Source organism: Sander lucioperca, chromosome 6, assembly GCF_008315115.2.
Source record: "Sander lucioperca isolate FBNREF2018 chromosome 6, SLUC_FBN_1.2, whole genome shotgun sequence".
Classification (NCBI taxonomy): domain Eukaryota; kingdom Metazoa; phylum Chordata; class Actinopteri; order Perciformes; family Percidae; genus Sander; species Sander lucioperca.
The window spans coordinates 6,001,206-6,016,217 of NC_050178.1; the positions used below are offsets into that span (position 1 = coordinate 6,001,206).

The following is a 15,012-nucleotide window of genomic DNA, read 5'->3' on the forward strand; positions in this document are numbered from 1 at the left end:
TTTCATTGTGAATTAGTTTGCAGATTATTTTTTACAATTAATTGACAAAAGTGAAGCGCTCCCCAATATGATGTTTTCAAATTGCTTTTATCAGGAAACCCCAAAGATAAGTCCTGAGATAAGCTAAGCACAGCATCAGCAAGGGCTAAGGATCCTAAAGTCTTCATTATCTTTTAGAGTTCTGCCTAAATGCATGTGGTGTTAATTACTGTATGAGATGTGAAATTCTGGATGAAATGTCATGAATGCCAAATGAGCTATATGATTTCAAAGCACACAGAGCATACTATCTTTATTCACGTTTTTCTAAATGTATGGGATAGATAAGATACTGAATGTTCACTGGCATAAAAGAGAAAATCTTGACATTTGAGAAGCTGGAACTGCTCAATGTTGCTAAGAAAATGGCTCAAACAAAGTCTATACATTTTCTCTTGATTAACTGATCAATTAATCTACTTTCTTGCATTAATGGAAATACAGATTTGAAAAAAATGTTTCCATCACAGGCACTTGCTTTGCTTTAGCAACTTGCGTTTTGTCCCAACTGGCAGGAAAGCCAATTGTTCAGGAGCATCACACATCACATATTCAATTAATAAAAACAATATTCCACATCGTTCAATGGCGAATATTTTGACCTTAACGACTCTTACTGATGATGTTCTATTATCTCAAAGGCAGATAAGGCTGACAAAGCTCAGACAATAAACCATATTGTCTTAGATACGTGGGGCTCGAATGTGTACCATCCTCTTTAAACAAAGGATACAATGCATGAACTTTTTACTGGACAGTTCATTTAGGTTAATTTGATATATTTCTTTTCACTATAATCATGGATGTATAATCCGCTGGTGCTGGAGTTGTGATTAGACATTTTTAAATCCCTCCAAGATGATGTTCAAGCAACAAATGGAGAGATGTTAACGTGGGTGTGTGCGAGTGTGTGCGCTTAACGCGGATTTTAAAAAAGCGTTATGCATCTGTGTATCAAAAAAGTTGACAAAGACAAAAAAAAAGAACGAGTAGGCTATGTAAACCGTACAGCGCCCGAAGGATGCAGTTTATTGTTACCCTTGCAGGCACACCGTCCGCTCTCCTTATTCTCATCAGCTCGTAAGGTGGTTTTTCTGCCTCAATGTTGCATGGCTGTCGTAGGGTGGGTTTTTTGGGTTTAGCCTACTCACACGCGCACTTACCTGCTTTATGTGACCGGGGACTTGTGATTTTTGTGCTCTACCTGCTTTCAATCTGCTGAAAATGGCGGATGGAGGCTTGAGTCGAAAGCCTCTTCTGTAAGTCAGATCGTGGTGTGGTGTAGTTGAGGAGAGGCAGCCTGTCAGACCCGCACACACTCTCACAGCGATGGGGCAATAAAGGAGGGTTTCTGTAGACGCCACGGCTCCCTGGTGTCCTCTCCAGCAGGCAGTGGCTCTAGTCCTGTCCACACCGCAGCCTAACATGAAACCATGCCAATTAAGTGCCTTGCTTAGATTCATCTGTGAGCATAATGGGCCTGTAGGCTGGTGCCATCTGTGCATCCATGAATAGAAGAACTCAATAAAAGCAGGCAAATGCAGACTGAAAGGTTGTTATTTGGTCCTTTAATATTTTTTAAATATGAAATTCTTTACCCGTGGCAAGTTAGTTTTTTTTTTTAATTTTTATTTATTGGTGGAATGTTTTCTTTCCCCCACATATTCTTTAATACTCGTATTCTAAAGCACATGGCAACTGATTACTAAGATTGGGTAATTTATGAGTCACAATTAAAGTTAAAATAAATAAGATGCTGCATAAACACTGTTTTTGGTATGATTCAGTCACATTCAATTAGCGTCTTATTTCACTTGGATAGTTCACTTAAATAGTATCTTAATAAGTACTGCTTTCCAGGGAGTCCTGGGTACATATATTAAAAACAAGAATAATACAATTAAAACACATCAAACAGTTGGAACAGTCTATTGATCCAAATAGTGTTGAATCCTAGTTTATGAGTTCAGTCCCTGGCATTAGGTTACAACCCAAAAAGCAGAGATAACCTGTCTTTTCAAAAATAACTATTTTGCAACCAGATGTTTGAAGATATGACTCACAATTTCAGAACACAACATGCAGTTACTGTCACACGACATGAGTAACAATGATACCAAAGTTTCAGCGTTTTCAAATACTACATTCACTCAGGTATACCTAGCTAAAACTGATGCAGTCTAATACAACAGTACTGCAATAAAACCTCCCTTCGTGAAGGGAACAATCAGTTTTTGTTTCAACTGTTTTAGAGAGGTGTTGATTGAACTGTACTTGTATGGTCATTTTAAAGGATGTTGTTTGTGGTGCCGTTGAGCTGTATTGCATTACACAGAAAGGTGTTTCTGTTATTTAGCTCACCCTCTTTGATATATAAATGCAATGGACAAAGTGCATCAGTGATGAATTGGTTTTTGCTAGGTGTACCTAATAAACGGGCAACTGAGTGTATTTGTCTTTTTAGAGCAAAAGTCTTCAAATGGACATGAAGGTCAGCAAAACTTCAATATATTATATCACTCTACTCTCTTAACCTGACAGGAATACTTGTTTTGTTTTGGTCAATTAAATACCTGACAAATTAAAGTCCCCCAGGGATGCTGTAGCTGCCACGATACAAACAGTAACAGCAGCAAAATCGTTGATGGTGGCAAATTCAAAATCTGCTCACACATTGTCATATTGTCCAACATAGCCTCAATAGAGAAAAACTAGAAATCATGTATTGCTCTCATTACATGGACAAGAACAACAGCTCAAACTAAACAAAAGTCATGTGTGTACAGTATGTGGCCTCTGTTCTCTGCAGTGTGCAGGAGTGGTCACATTGGTTCTCAAAGGGCATGCTAGGTTATCATGACTGTTATATCTACAGGTAATGTCTGTGGCCACTAGAGGCTGCTGTGTTACCATAAACAGGTTGTGTTCTCCTCAGATTGAAGTCTGTTTCCGGAGCTTTGTGAGCAAGTTAGTACTGGACTGAAACGCAGTTAATGTATCTGTCAGAGTTAGCTGAGTTGTAACAAATGTGAGTGGATGTGTGATCTACGGGTTTGACTATTCATCTTTCTGTGGCAAAATTTAAAACCTCTACCTGGTGAACCAGAGCAATCATGTAACAACGTGTCTCTGCATGTATTTAAGCTGTGTTTTCTGACATAAACTTTACAGGAATAAGATGTGAGACAATTCCTACTGTTAATAATTACGAAAGTATCAGTGTTCTGTATCTTCTTAAGGCTTGACCTCATGCCACATTAAGACACATATCTGCAAGTCTGGCATTCGGTACACGTAGGGTCCTCACCCAGGGTTCTTATATTAATTAGTTATTTGAATTTGTTCCAAAATATCACAGTAATGATCTTACACAATCACACTGTGGACCTGTCATGTACCTTATCTGCCTATTTAGTGTCTGTAAACTCAGTGTTTAAAGCATCTTTCAACCAGATGTGCTAATTCACGACCCTCTTTTCACACTTTCACCCCCCTCCCCCACTGCTCAAGTATTACCAAATCCCTCCACCCCTGTTTCCACCCTGATGTCCATCAGGCTGACAGCTGCCACACGTCCTCCTGCTTTTTATGACTCCTCATCTACCATACGTATGAGGATGTCCATCAACTACTAGTGTTCTTGAACAATCATGTCGGTTTCTACGTGTAAACATTTTTAAGTCCGTCTTAAAACAATAGGCAGGTGCCCATATGATCTAACCATTCCTCCTGTTCAAAAAAAAAAAGCTATTCTTGCTTATACACATAAAAGCCAATTTAATATTTAATACAAATATAAAATGTACTTCTTATATAAAGTTTTACTTGCTTGGTGGCTGTGTATGTGATGACTGCTTTGTATTTGTCCTGTTGTGATGTTGTATAGACCTATATGTAATTTGTTCTCATTCCTGAATAAATAAAAGCTGAACTAATTGGTGGACTACCTCTACAGTATGTGAAGGCCATATGGCTGTAAATTTGTAAAAGGTTTACATTATTATTCTGTTTGAGTCTTTACTCGCAGGTTTTGTAAATCTGAATTTATTACATTTAAAACAAGTGCAACACTTACAATGGGATATGTTTATTGTACTTGGGTAGAACACAGTTTAAAGCTTTCACTTGGTACACCATGTCCCCCTCACTATCCTAAAAATATTTACTGTGTAATGGATGAGCGGTGGATATTTAGCTGGTACTGCAGCATGCCAAAGTGTGATTGATAGGAGAGCTCTGCATCTCATGCTGCATGACAGGGAACAGGAAAGGTGATAGGCCTACTTGGCCTGGTGAACTGTACTGTATGCGCCATAGTGCCAATGGAAATGTACAGATTGTACATAAAGAACATTTTGTGATTAAAGGCTGGACAATGTTTGCTGAAACAACTGCAAGAGAAAAAATATTGACTATACCCACGCTGACCATTTCTTTAATGATCCACAATCAAAAAAGTAAAGTTACAAGTGCATCAAAGTTTTCATCATCCATAAATTTCAAAATCAAAACATGATCAATCAGATGAATCAGAACATTCATTGACGCTGACATACCACATGTTATTGCCGTCTCAAGTGGCTAACAAATTCCACAGTTTACATTAGGTCAAGACACAGTTTTAAAATCAGAGGTGGAAACTATGTAGGAGGTACTTATACTTTACTTGAGTATTTCCATTATGCCACAATGCTTTAGGATAATGCTGTATGTTTTACTCCACTGCATTTATTTGACGCTTGGACTATATTTGTGATTTCATATACAAAACCTCTGATCAGCCTGTAAAATATGATCCATTGGCATAGATTAAAGGTACCTTGTGGAGCTTTTGACCACTAGTAGCGCTATGGAGCAATGTTTTTACGAGTTGTTCCACGCTTTGTTTGTATTGTGTTTGTGCACAAGGACACGCAATACACATTCCTGCCACAGGTTTTAGGCTCTTCAACAGTACGTGGTGGTAACAAAAAGAGTACAAATGTGGCAGCAAAGTTTGTGAAGAAGATGACTGCTAGCATGTAAATATGTAAACAACGCAGGATTTAAAATAGTAATACAATATTAGACCTCAAGGGTACACACAATGCATTTTGTTGAGACACACTCAATGTTAACAAAACTGTGGTTTGTTTATAGGAAAACTCCACAGGACTGCTTTAATCTACCTAAAAGTATTTATTAGCTCCGCCTCAACCAACAGGAAAATGCTGCTTACACATTAATGACTCAGGGGCCTGTCTGCTGTTGAGTTAATACTGTTAAGTATATTTTGCTGATGATACTTCTATACTACTTCCACTTTCACTAATATTCTACTTAAGTAAAATATAAATAGGATATTTATATTTATTTAACTTTTTGTTAGTAATGTGTTAGAATTTTTTTATTGAGGTATTGCTTATTTTACTTAAGTGGAAGATCTTAAAACCACTTCGACCACTGGTTTCCATTAACATAGTGGCTTTCTGGCTGTCCAAATCTTGAAGAATTTCCTTCACTTGACTTTTCCTAAGCAAAAATCCAACATAGAAAAACTTGTTCAGCTTCAGTTGCTCATCAAACAGCTCTTTGTCCACTGATCTTTACTTCAGTGTCCTAAAACAGGAGAAATTGTAAGTGCAAGTTTATAGACAGTGTTGTTGACCAAGCTATGAAATGTGAATACTAAGCCACTTAATCATTAATTATGGGTACAAGCTAATTCAATTTGGTGACATTGTTGTACTCACTTGCATTCAGCGCAGTTTCTTGTATATAGTCGTCCCAAGAAACCCAGTAACAATAAAAGACATCAGTGTGAAGAATGCTGCACCGAGCACTGTCCCTCTGTTCACCAGTACTGCGAAACCAAAACTATCATTAGTGAAATCAACACTCGTAATTGCTACCTGGCATTAAAACTGGAGTTGGTCCCCGGTCACCGGACTATGGCTGCCCACTACTCGTAATAAGTTAGGATGGGTGAAAGCAGAGCACCTATTCCTCATATGTGTAAATGTACTTGGCAAAAAAAGAAAAAACTTTTTTCACTTTCAGCTTACAAGCAGACATGAACATTTCACTATAATGGTAATAATTACATCCTGGAATGTTTGAACAAATAGACACATTTACATCATAGTAAGGTATTGATTAAAGCATAGATTTTAAAAATAACTCAGTGTTGGATTCTTACCTACAGGTTCATCTTCTATCAATATAGCTACAGCTCTAAAATCTTCACTGCGAGTCTTCATACTGGTGCCATCACCACCTTCCAGTGGAGCCAGAATGATTTGTGCCTTAGAGACAGCTGGGGCAGGAGGAGCTGTGACAAGTTCAATTGGGGCTTCAGTTAAGATCTCTGTTGAAGCAGGAACCTCGGTTGCAGCTACTTCCTCACCTGGATCCAGTGCTGTCTCTATGGTGTCATTCTCAGATGAGGTTTGTGTGACAAGTATCTCTGCATCACTGTCACCTGCTGTGTCCTCCTCCAGGGCAGTTTCCATTAGGAGAGGATCTGAATGGACAACATCTTCTGTGTTGTCATCTGGAGCATCCTCTTCTAGATCCTCTAAGGGAATGATGACGATTGGGTCTTCTGGAGCTGGTTCCTCACTGGTGGGTTCTACAACAACACTGACAGCAGGTTTTTCTAGGGCTGGTTCTGTTTCCTCTGCAGCCTGTTCCACTTGAACTTCCTCTTCTGTATCAAGGACAACATATTTCTCTTCTTCTGGTGCACCAGCAAGAGGTTCTTCATTGGTAGCAGGGTCCTCTTCTGCATTTTCTTCTGGGACTATTGGGACAGGCACCCCTGCAGCTTCCTCTGGAGCTTCTTCTTCTGGTGATTCTGGGGAAGCTATGGGGATTGATTCTTCTGTAACTTGTACTTCCAGCTCTGGCTCGTCTTCAGCAGGATCCAGAGGAACAACAACAACTGGATCTTCTGGGGCTGACTCTTGTGGTGCTGTTTGTTCTGCAACAGGTTCCACTTGACCTTCCTCTTCGATCTCAAGCTCTACAGGAAACAGGGCAACAGATTCTTCTAATGTACTGGGAAGAGGTTCTTCGTTTGTAGCAGGGACCACTGCAGCATTTTCTTCCAGGACTACCGGGGCAACTGCTTCTTCTTCTTCTTTTTCTTCTTCTTTTGCATGTTCCTCTGGAGCTTCCTCTTTTTTTGTTTCTGAAGACATGATAGAGACTGTTTCCTCTTGTTCCTCTAGATCCGGATCCTGTTTAGCAGGTTCCAGAGGAACAATAACAGCAGGTTCCTCTGGGGCTGACTCTTGTGGTGCTGTTTGTTCTGCAACAGCTCCCACTTGACCTTCCTCTTCGGTGTTAAACTCTACAGGAAACAGGGCAACAGATTCCTCTTCTTTTAATGTACTGGGAAAAGGTTCTTCGTTGGTAGCAGGGTCCTCTTCTGCATTTTCTTCTGGGACTATTGGGACAGGCACCCCTGCAGCTTCCTCTGGAGCTTCTTCTTCTGGTGATTCTGGGGAAGCTATGGGGATTGATTCTTCTGTAACTTGTACTTCCAGCTCGGGCTCGTCTTCAGCAGGATCCAGAGGAACAACGACAACTGGATCTCCTGGGGCTGACTCTTGTGGTGCTGTTTGTTCTGCAACATGTTCCACTTGACCTTCCTCTTCGATCTCAAGCTCTACAGGAAACAGGGCAACAGATTCTTCTAATGTACTGGGAAGAGGTTCTTCGTTTGTAGCAGGGACCACTGCAGCATTTTCTTCCAGGACTACCGGGGAAACTGCTTCTTCTTCTTTTGCATTTTCCTCTGGAGCTTCCTCTTCTTTTGTTTCTGAAGAAATGATAGAGACTGTTTCCTCTTGATCCAGCTCTTGTTCAGCAGGTTCCACAGGAACAATAACAGCAGGTTCCTCTGGGGCTGACTCCTCAAATTCTGCAGGGACGAGAACAGATTTCTCTTCTGCTGGTGTCATAGGAAGAGCAGCAGGTTCTACTTCATCAGGGACTATAAGTAAAGGTTCTTCTGGAGCAGCTTCTTCTGCTGCATTTTCCACTGAAGCTTCATCTTCTGAAGCTCCTGCAGGAATAATAGGAATTGGTGCTCCTGGAACTGGATCCTCCAGATCATACTGTTCTAGGGGTGCACTCTCTATAGCAACAGCTGTTTCTTCTTCTGCATTTTCCTCTGGAGCTTTTGAAGCTTCTAAAGGAATGACCGGGATCAGTACTTCTGGAGCTGAATCCTCCCCATAATGCTGTTCACTCTCGACAGCAGCAGCCAAGGCAACTTCTTCTGTGGTTTCTTCTGGAGATGCCTGCAAGGCAGCCTCTTCATGGAAAGTTCCCTCCTCTGAAGATTCTTGTGAAGCTACAGCCAAAGGCTCCTGAGGGGCTGATTCCTGAGATTCATCAGCTTTATCAGCGTCATCAGAGACCTGATCTCCGATGAAAATTGGTTCTGGTTCTTTTGCAGTAACTGGAATGTCTTCTTCAGCAGGTGATTCCTCGGGAGATGGAGCTGCTACACCTGCAACAACTGGAATGAGTTTCTCCTGAACTGGTTCTTTTTCCTCTTTAAAGTGACTGTGATCTTCAGTTACTGGTGCAAGTTTCTCTGGTCCTGGTCCAGAAGACTGAGCAGCTTTGGCAGCTGAAATAGAAGTTTGAGACTTGACAATTTGAACTGGTTCTCCAGTCAATCAACAGTATAGCCATTTGGTATGTTCTCAAAGTTAAACAAAGGAACCCTCATTTACTGTACCTAAACTATATTTTAACAAATATCAGAACAATAAAATTGGGAATTGTACTTAGTGTCTTTTAGCTGATAACATTGATTTATAGATATTTTTATATTCTTTGATCATTCCTGAGCACAACCACACCCGGTCCTTGCGGTCTTCAAATCAACTGGTTTTAGAAGTCCCAAGGTCAAGGTATAAACGGTGGGGTGATCAGGCTTTTGCAGTTGCTGCCCCGAGACTCTGGAACAAGTTACCCCCTGATATTCGGACGACTACAGATGTAACTCTTTTTAGGTCTAAAATCAAAACCTGTTTAGAATGGCTTTTAGTACGTAGTAGTGGTGTGACAATTTCCCTCTCCTATTTCTATGTACTTCTCCGGGAACCATCACCTTATCGTGGTGGAGAGGTTTGTGTGTCCCTATGAACCTGAGGGCTGTGTTGTCTGGAGCTTTGTGCTCCTGGTAGGGTCTCCCAAGGCAAAGTGGTCTCAGGTGAGGGGCCAGACAAAGAATGGTTCAAAAACCCTATGAAAAAACGAGGTAGAGATGGAGTGACCCTGCCCGGAGGAAGCCCGGGGCCCCCATCTGGAGCCAGGCCCAGATGGAGGGCCCGTCAGCGAGCGCCTGGTGGCCGGGTTTGCCACGGAGCCCGGCCGGGCACAGCCCGAAAAAGCTACGTGGCACCTCTCTCTCCAACCCATGGGCCCACCACCTGTGGGAGGAACCGCTGGGGTCGGGTGCGCTGCCACATGGGTGGCAGTGAAGGTCAGGGGCCTCGACGGACCAGACCCGGGCAGCAGACGCTGGCTCTGGGGACGTGGAACGTCACCTCTCTGTGGGGGAAGGAACCGGAACTTGTGCGGGAGGTGGAGCGCTACCAGTTGGATCTGGTGGGGCTTACCTCTACGCACAGTCTCGGTTCTGGAACCATACTCCTGGATAGGGGTTGGACTCTTTTCTTCTCCGGAGTTGCCCAGGGTGTGAGGCGCTGGGCGGGTGTGGGGATACTCACAAGCCCCCGGCTGAGCGCCGCTACGTTGGAGTTTACCCCGGTGGACGAGAGGGTCGCCTCCCTACGCCTGCGGGTTGTGGGGGGGGAAAACTCTGACTGTTGTTTGTGCGTATGCACCAAACAAGAGCTCGGAGTATTCGGCCTTCTTGGAGACCTTGAATGGAGTCCTGTATGGGGCTCCAGTAGGGGACTCCATAGTTCTGCTGGAGGACTTCAACGCGCACGTGGGCAATGATGGAGACACATGGAGAGGCGTGATTGGGAGGAACGGCCTCCCTGATCTAAACCAGAGTGGTTGTTTGTTGTTGGACTTCTGTGCTAGTCATGGATTGTCTATAACGAACACCATGTTCGAACATAGGGATGCCCATAAGTGTACTTGGTACCAGAGCACCCTAGGCCAAAGGTCAATGATCGATTTTATAATCGTTTCATCTGATCTGAGGCCGTATGTTTTGGACACTCGGGTGAAGAGAGGGGCAGAGCTGTCAACTGATCACCATCTGGTGGTGAGTTGGGTCAGAGGGTGGGGGAAGACTCTGGACAGACCTGGTAAACCCAAACGGGTAGTGCGGGTGAACTGGGAACGTCTGGAGGAGGCCCCTGTCCGACAGACTTTCAACTCACACCTCCGGCGGAGCTTTTCGTGCATCCCTGTGGAGGCTGGGGGCATTGAACCCGAGTGGACAATGTTCAAAGTTTCCATTGCTGAAGCTGCGGCGGGGAGCTGTGGTCTTAGGGTCTTAGGTGCCTCAAGGGGCGGCAACCCACGAACACCGTGGTGGACACCGGTGGTCAGGGAAGCCGTCCGACTGAAGGAGTCTTTCTGGGATATGTTATCCCAGAGGACTCCGGAGGCAGTTGCAAGGTACCGAAGGGCCCGAAGGGCTGCAGCCTCTGCCGTGAAAGAGGCAAAGCAGCGGGTGTGGGAAAAGTTCGGAGAAGACATGGAGAAGGACTTTCGGTCGGCACCAAGGTGCTTCTGGAAAACCGTTCGCCACCTCAGGAGGGGGAAGCGGGGAACCATCCAAGCTGTGTACAGTAAGGATGGGACGCTGCTGACCTCAACTGAGGAGGTAATAGGGCGGTGGAAGGAGCACTTTGAGGAACTCCTAAATCCGACTAATACGCCCTCTATGGTAGAGGCAGAGCTGGAGGATGATGGGGGATTGTCGTCAATTTCCCTGGTGGAAGTTGCTGAGGTAGTTAAACAACTCCACAGTGGCAAAGCCCCAGGGATTGATGAGATCCGTCCAGAAATGCTTAAAGCTCTGGGTGTGGAGGGGTTGTCTTGGTTGACACGCCTCTTCAACATTGCGTGGAAGTCGGGGACGATGCCTAAGGAGTGGCAGACCGGGGTGGTGGTTCCCCTTTTCAAAAAGGGGGACCAGAGGGTGTGTGCCAATTACAGGGGTATCACACTTCTCAGCCTCCCCGGTAAAGTCTACTCCAAGGTGCTGGAAAGGAGGGTTCGGTCGATAGTCGAACCTCAGGTTGAAGAGGAACAATGCGGATTCCGTCCTGGTCGTGGAACAACGGACCAGATCTTTACTCTCGCAAGGATCCTGGAGGGAGCCTGGGAGTATGCCCAACCGGTCTACATGTGCTTTGTGGATCTGGAGAAGGCGTATGACCGGGTCCCCCGGGAGACACTGTGGGAGGTGCTGCGGGAGTATGGGGTGAGGGGGTCCCTTCTCAGGGCCATCCAATCTCTGTACGACCAAAGCGAGAGCTGTGTCCGGGTTCTCGGCAGTAAGTCGGACTCGTTTCAGGTGAAAGTTGGCCTCCGCCAGGGCTGCGCTTTGTCACCAATCCTGTTTGTAGTATTTATGGACAGGATATCGAGGCGTAGTCGGGGTGGAGAGGGGTTGCAGTTTGGTGAGCTGGGGATCTCATCACTGCTTTTTGCAGATGATGTGGTCCTGATGGCATCGTCGGCCTGTGACCTTCAGCACTCACTGGATCGGTTCGCAGCCGAGTGTGAAGCGGCTGGGATGAGGATCAGCACCTCTAAATCTGAGGCCATGGTTCTCAGCAGGAAACCGATGGAGTGCCTTCTCCAGGTAGGGAATGAGTCTTTACCCCAAGTGAAGGAGTTCAAGTACCTTGGAGTCTTGTTCGCGAGTGAGGGAACAATGGAGCGGGAGATTGGTCGGAGAATCGGCGCAGCGGGTGCGGTATTACACTCAATTTATCGCACCGTTGTGACGAAAAGAGAGCTGAGCCAGAAGGCAAAGCTCTCAATCTACCGGTCAGTTTTCGTTCCTACCCTCACCTATGGTCATGAAGGCTGGGTCATGACCGAAAGAACGAGATCCAGGGTACAAGCGGCCGAAATGGGTTTCCTCAGGAGGGTGGCTGGCGTCTCCCTTAGAGATAGGGTGAGAAGCTCAGTCATCTGTGAGGAGCTCGGAGTAGAGCCGCTGCTCCTTCGCGTCGAAAGGAGCCAGTTGAGGTGGTTCGGGCATCTGGTAAGGATGCCCACTGGGCGCCTCCCTAGGGAGGTGTTCCAGGCACGTCCAGCTGGGAGGAGGCCTCGGGGAAGACCCAGGACTAGGTGGAGGGATTATATCTCCAACCTGGCCTGGGAACGCCTCGGGATCCCCCAGTCGGAGCTGGTTAATGTGGCTCGGGAAAGGGAAGTTTGGGGTCCCCTGCTGGAGCTGCTACCCCCGCGACCCGTTACCGGATAAGCGGAAGAAGATGGATGGATATTTCTATGTAACCTTTTCTGATTGTACTGTTTCTATTTCATTCTTTCTATTGTATGATATGTTATATGATGTGTGTTTTAGTCTTGGTTTCCAATGTTAAGCACTTTGGATACCTGCTGGTTACTGTAAAGTGTTATATAAATAAATGTTGATTGATTGATTAATTCCTAGAATCTTTCAGTAATATAAAAATAAAGTTACTCATTAAAAGCATACTTTTGTATTCCTAAAAAAAAGACAAAAACATGACAACCCACTGCGCTCAATTTGATACCATACAGTACAGTAGTAGTTTGGACTTTAACACTAATTGTAATCTGAAAGGGTCTGGGGTTAAGCATAAGTGCAGCTGTTTTCCAAAAAGTAAACCCTATAGTACACTATAGCTCTGAACAATGGCTGATTATGAAACAGTTAAGAAGATCTCCTGTGACCTGATACAAACATGGAGGGTGTGTAGTGATCCAAGTTTAGTTCAAATGTCTCACATGGTAGCATGCTAACAGAAGCAGGTGTGTAATTGAACAGGCAATGAAAGTATTTTGAGAAGTTGAGTTGTTATCACATCTATGCAGTCAGGCCCCAGAGTTTTATTCTCAGTTTACAGGGGTGACAGAGGTCATTTTCCAAACTGAATGTATATTCTTAGTACTCATCCCTAGAAAATACCTAAAGCAATATTTGCCTTTTCCTGTCTAAGATTCTGTTGACTCATAGTGTACCTATTATATAACAACAAACACAGGTTTACCTTATTAAACAACTATTTAGGAACTTCTGTAATGTATTCCTGAATTAAGTTAGTATATTCATTGTGTTCTGACATCATAAATCAACAAATATGCACAAACTGCATCTCCAGCAATCTGTTGTAAAAATTGCAATTAAGAAAATATCAAATTCAAAATTCAAAATCAAATTATTTATATTCATATTTATATTATTAATTATATCAACACAAATTCAATTGATAAGTAACATTTACTCAGACCGCAATAATATGTAACATTGAGATATTATTTCACAGTATTTTACATTTATATCGCTCGATACAACATCATTTTGTATATACAACATATATAAATAGTATATAACAATCTTATTGTTTTTCTTAACAGTCTATAGTATTTTATGAAGACTTCAGTATTTTCCAGAGAAATAACTGGGCAATAATTTTTCATATCATTGATCTAGAACCGTTTAATTTATAATAATTATGAGAGGAAATGCATTGCTTACGTATCGGTGCTGATGAGCATAGCTGAACATTTAGGACCAGGGTCAGCAGGAGCACAGAGGAAGTTTTGAACATGATGTCCGGCTTGTGAGAGTCCTTTCATTAGAGTCAGACAACTTCCAATAACCCAACACAGTAGTCAGACCGGTGCCCCCACTGTGAAGGAATATTCTACAGGGGCGAAGCACATGTGTAAAGTGTCAGCATGGATACACATTGTGAAGTGACACACCATATGGAAATACTGGGAGGGGGCTTTGAGGGCTGGGTGGTTAAAAAGAGAAACCTACTGTGAGATATGACCACATGGACTTCTTCTACAAGTCTACACAAGTTGTTCCTTATCCTGGATCAAAGGTCCAACTTTTTGAATATGTTTTCCAAAAAAAAATATTGACACTGATTTATTTTTGCAAGAATTGAACTGCTTTTCCAAGAATACATATTTTTTTTTTTTAATTTGCAAATATTGTTTCTCCATTTACAATTAAGCTCTTCCCTCTGTGAATACTCTGTCCTCCTATGGCAGACAGAATTATCCAATTATCCAGTACACAAAGTATTTATCCAATCTCAAGCTGCACCAGTAAAAAATATTAAGAAATTATACAGTTATCGTTTGAAGAAATGATATACTACCTTTTAATACTCAATTAGGAATAGAGCTTGAAATAATATTAAACTTCCTCCAGAAATGAAGTTGTTGGCATCTCCACAGTGGTTGTACTGGGGGGCAATAACACTGTTTTGTAAATGCTAAGAAGTTTCTGTTTTCTAAAATGGTAGGCGTAGTTATATCTAATTTGATAGATAATACATACTATTAGCTGTCCTACTACTTCTACTGTAAATGGTGGCCATCATTGTTACAATGAAGGCTGTATCTCACAGGTCTAAAAGCAATAAAAAAAAAGCTGCCTTCTGTTTACTAGATGAGCTCTCATACATTATCTTAAAAATCTGTGTTACCTTTATGGTTGGATAGGTTTTTTTTTTTTTTTTTTTTTTCAGAACAAAAAGGAGCCAGACAATTTGATAATTTGGTCTGAAGTGGCAAAAAAGTTTAGCTTACTTAAGAAATGCCTGAATATGTACATATGCACATATTTAAGTTGTGCATGTTTGTAAAGCTGTATACACATATCATTTGGGCCGCCCTAATGAGTGCTCTGTGTGTTACTGTTGAGGTTTTCTTATATTTATTTTTTGGGGGCATTTTTAGGCCTTTATTTCCACAGGACAGATGAAGACATGAAAGGGGAGAGAGAGGGGGAATGACATGCAGCAAAGG

At 42.9% G+C, this 15,012-nt stretch overlaps 2 protein-coding genes across 3 annotated transcripts in view; both read right to left on the reverse strand.

Moving 5' to 3' along the window:
• The window catches only part of prdm2b (PR domain containing 2, with ZNF domain b), a 15,462-nt gene extending 13,961 nt beyond the window's left edge, over positions 1-1,501 (reverse strand). Inside the window, exon 1 of one of the 2 annotated variants that reach the window (XM_031301594.2) lies at positions 1,203-1,501. The gene's annotated coding sequence lies outside the window, so the exon portion shown is untranslated. The remainder of the gene's footprint in view (positions 1-1,202) is intronic. The other variant, XM_036002499.1, reaches the window with a different exon arrangement.
• Positions 1,502-5,426: 3,925 nt separating this feature from the next.
• On the reverse strand, positions 5,427-14,080 carry LOC116051606 (proteoglycan 4-like). The gene is made up of 4 exons (XM_031302126.1): positions 13,724-14,080; positions 6,218-8,662; positions 5,772-5,881; positions 5,427-5,637 (listed from the first exon to the last, which is right to left on the reverse strand). Exons 1-3 carry the CDS (start codon positions 13,794-13,796, stop codon positions 5,778-5,780), a joined length of 2,622 nt encoding a protein of 873 aa, XP_031157986.1. The 5' UTR covers positions 13,797-14,080; the 3' UTR covers positions 5,427-5,637; positions 5,772-5,777.
• Positions 14,081-15,012: the final 932 nt, after the last annotated feature.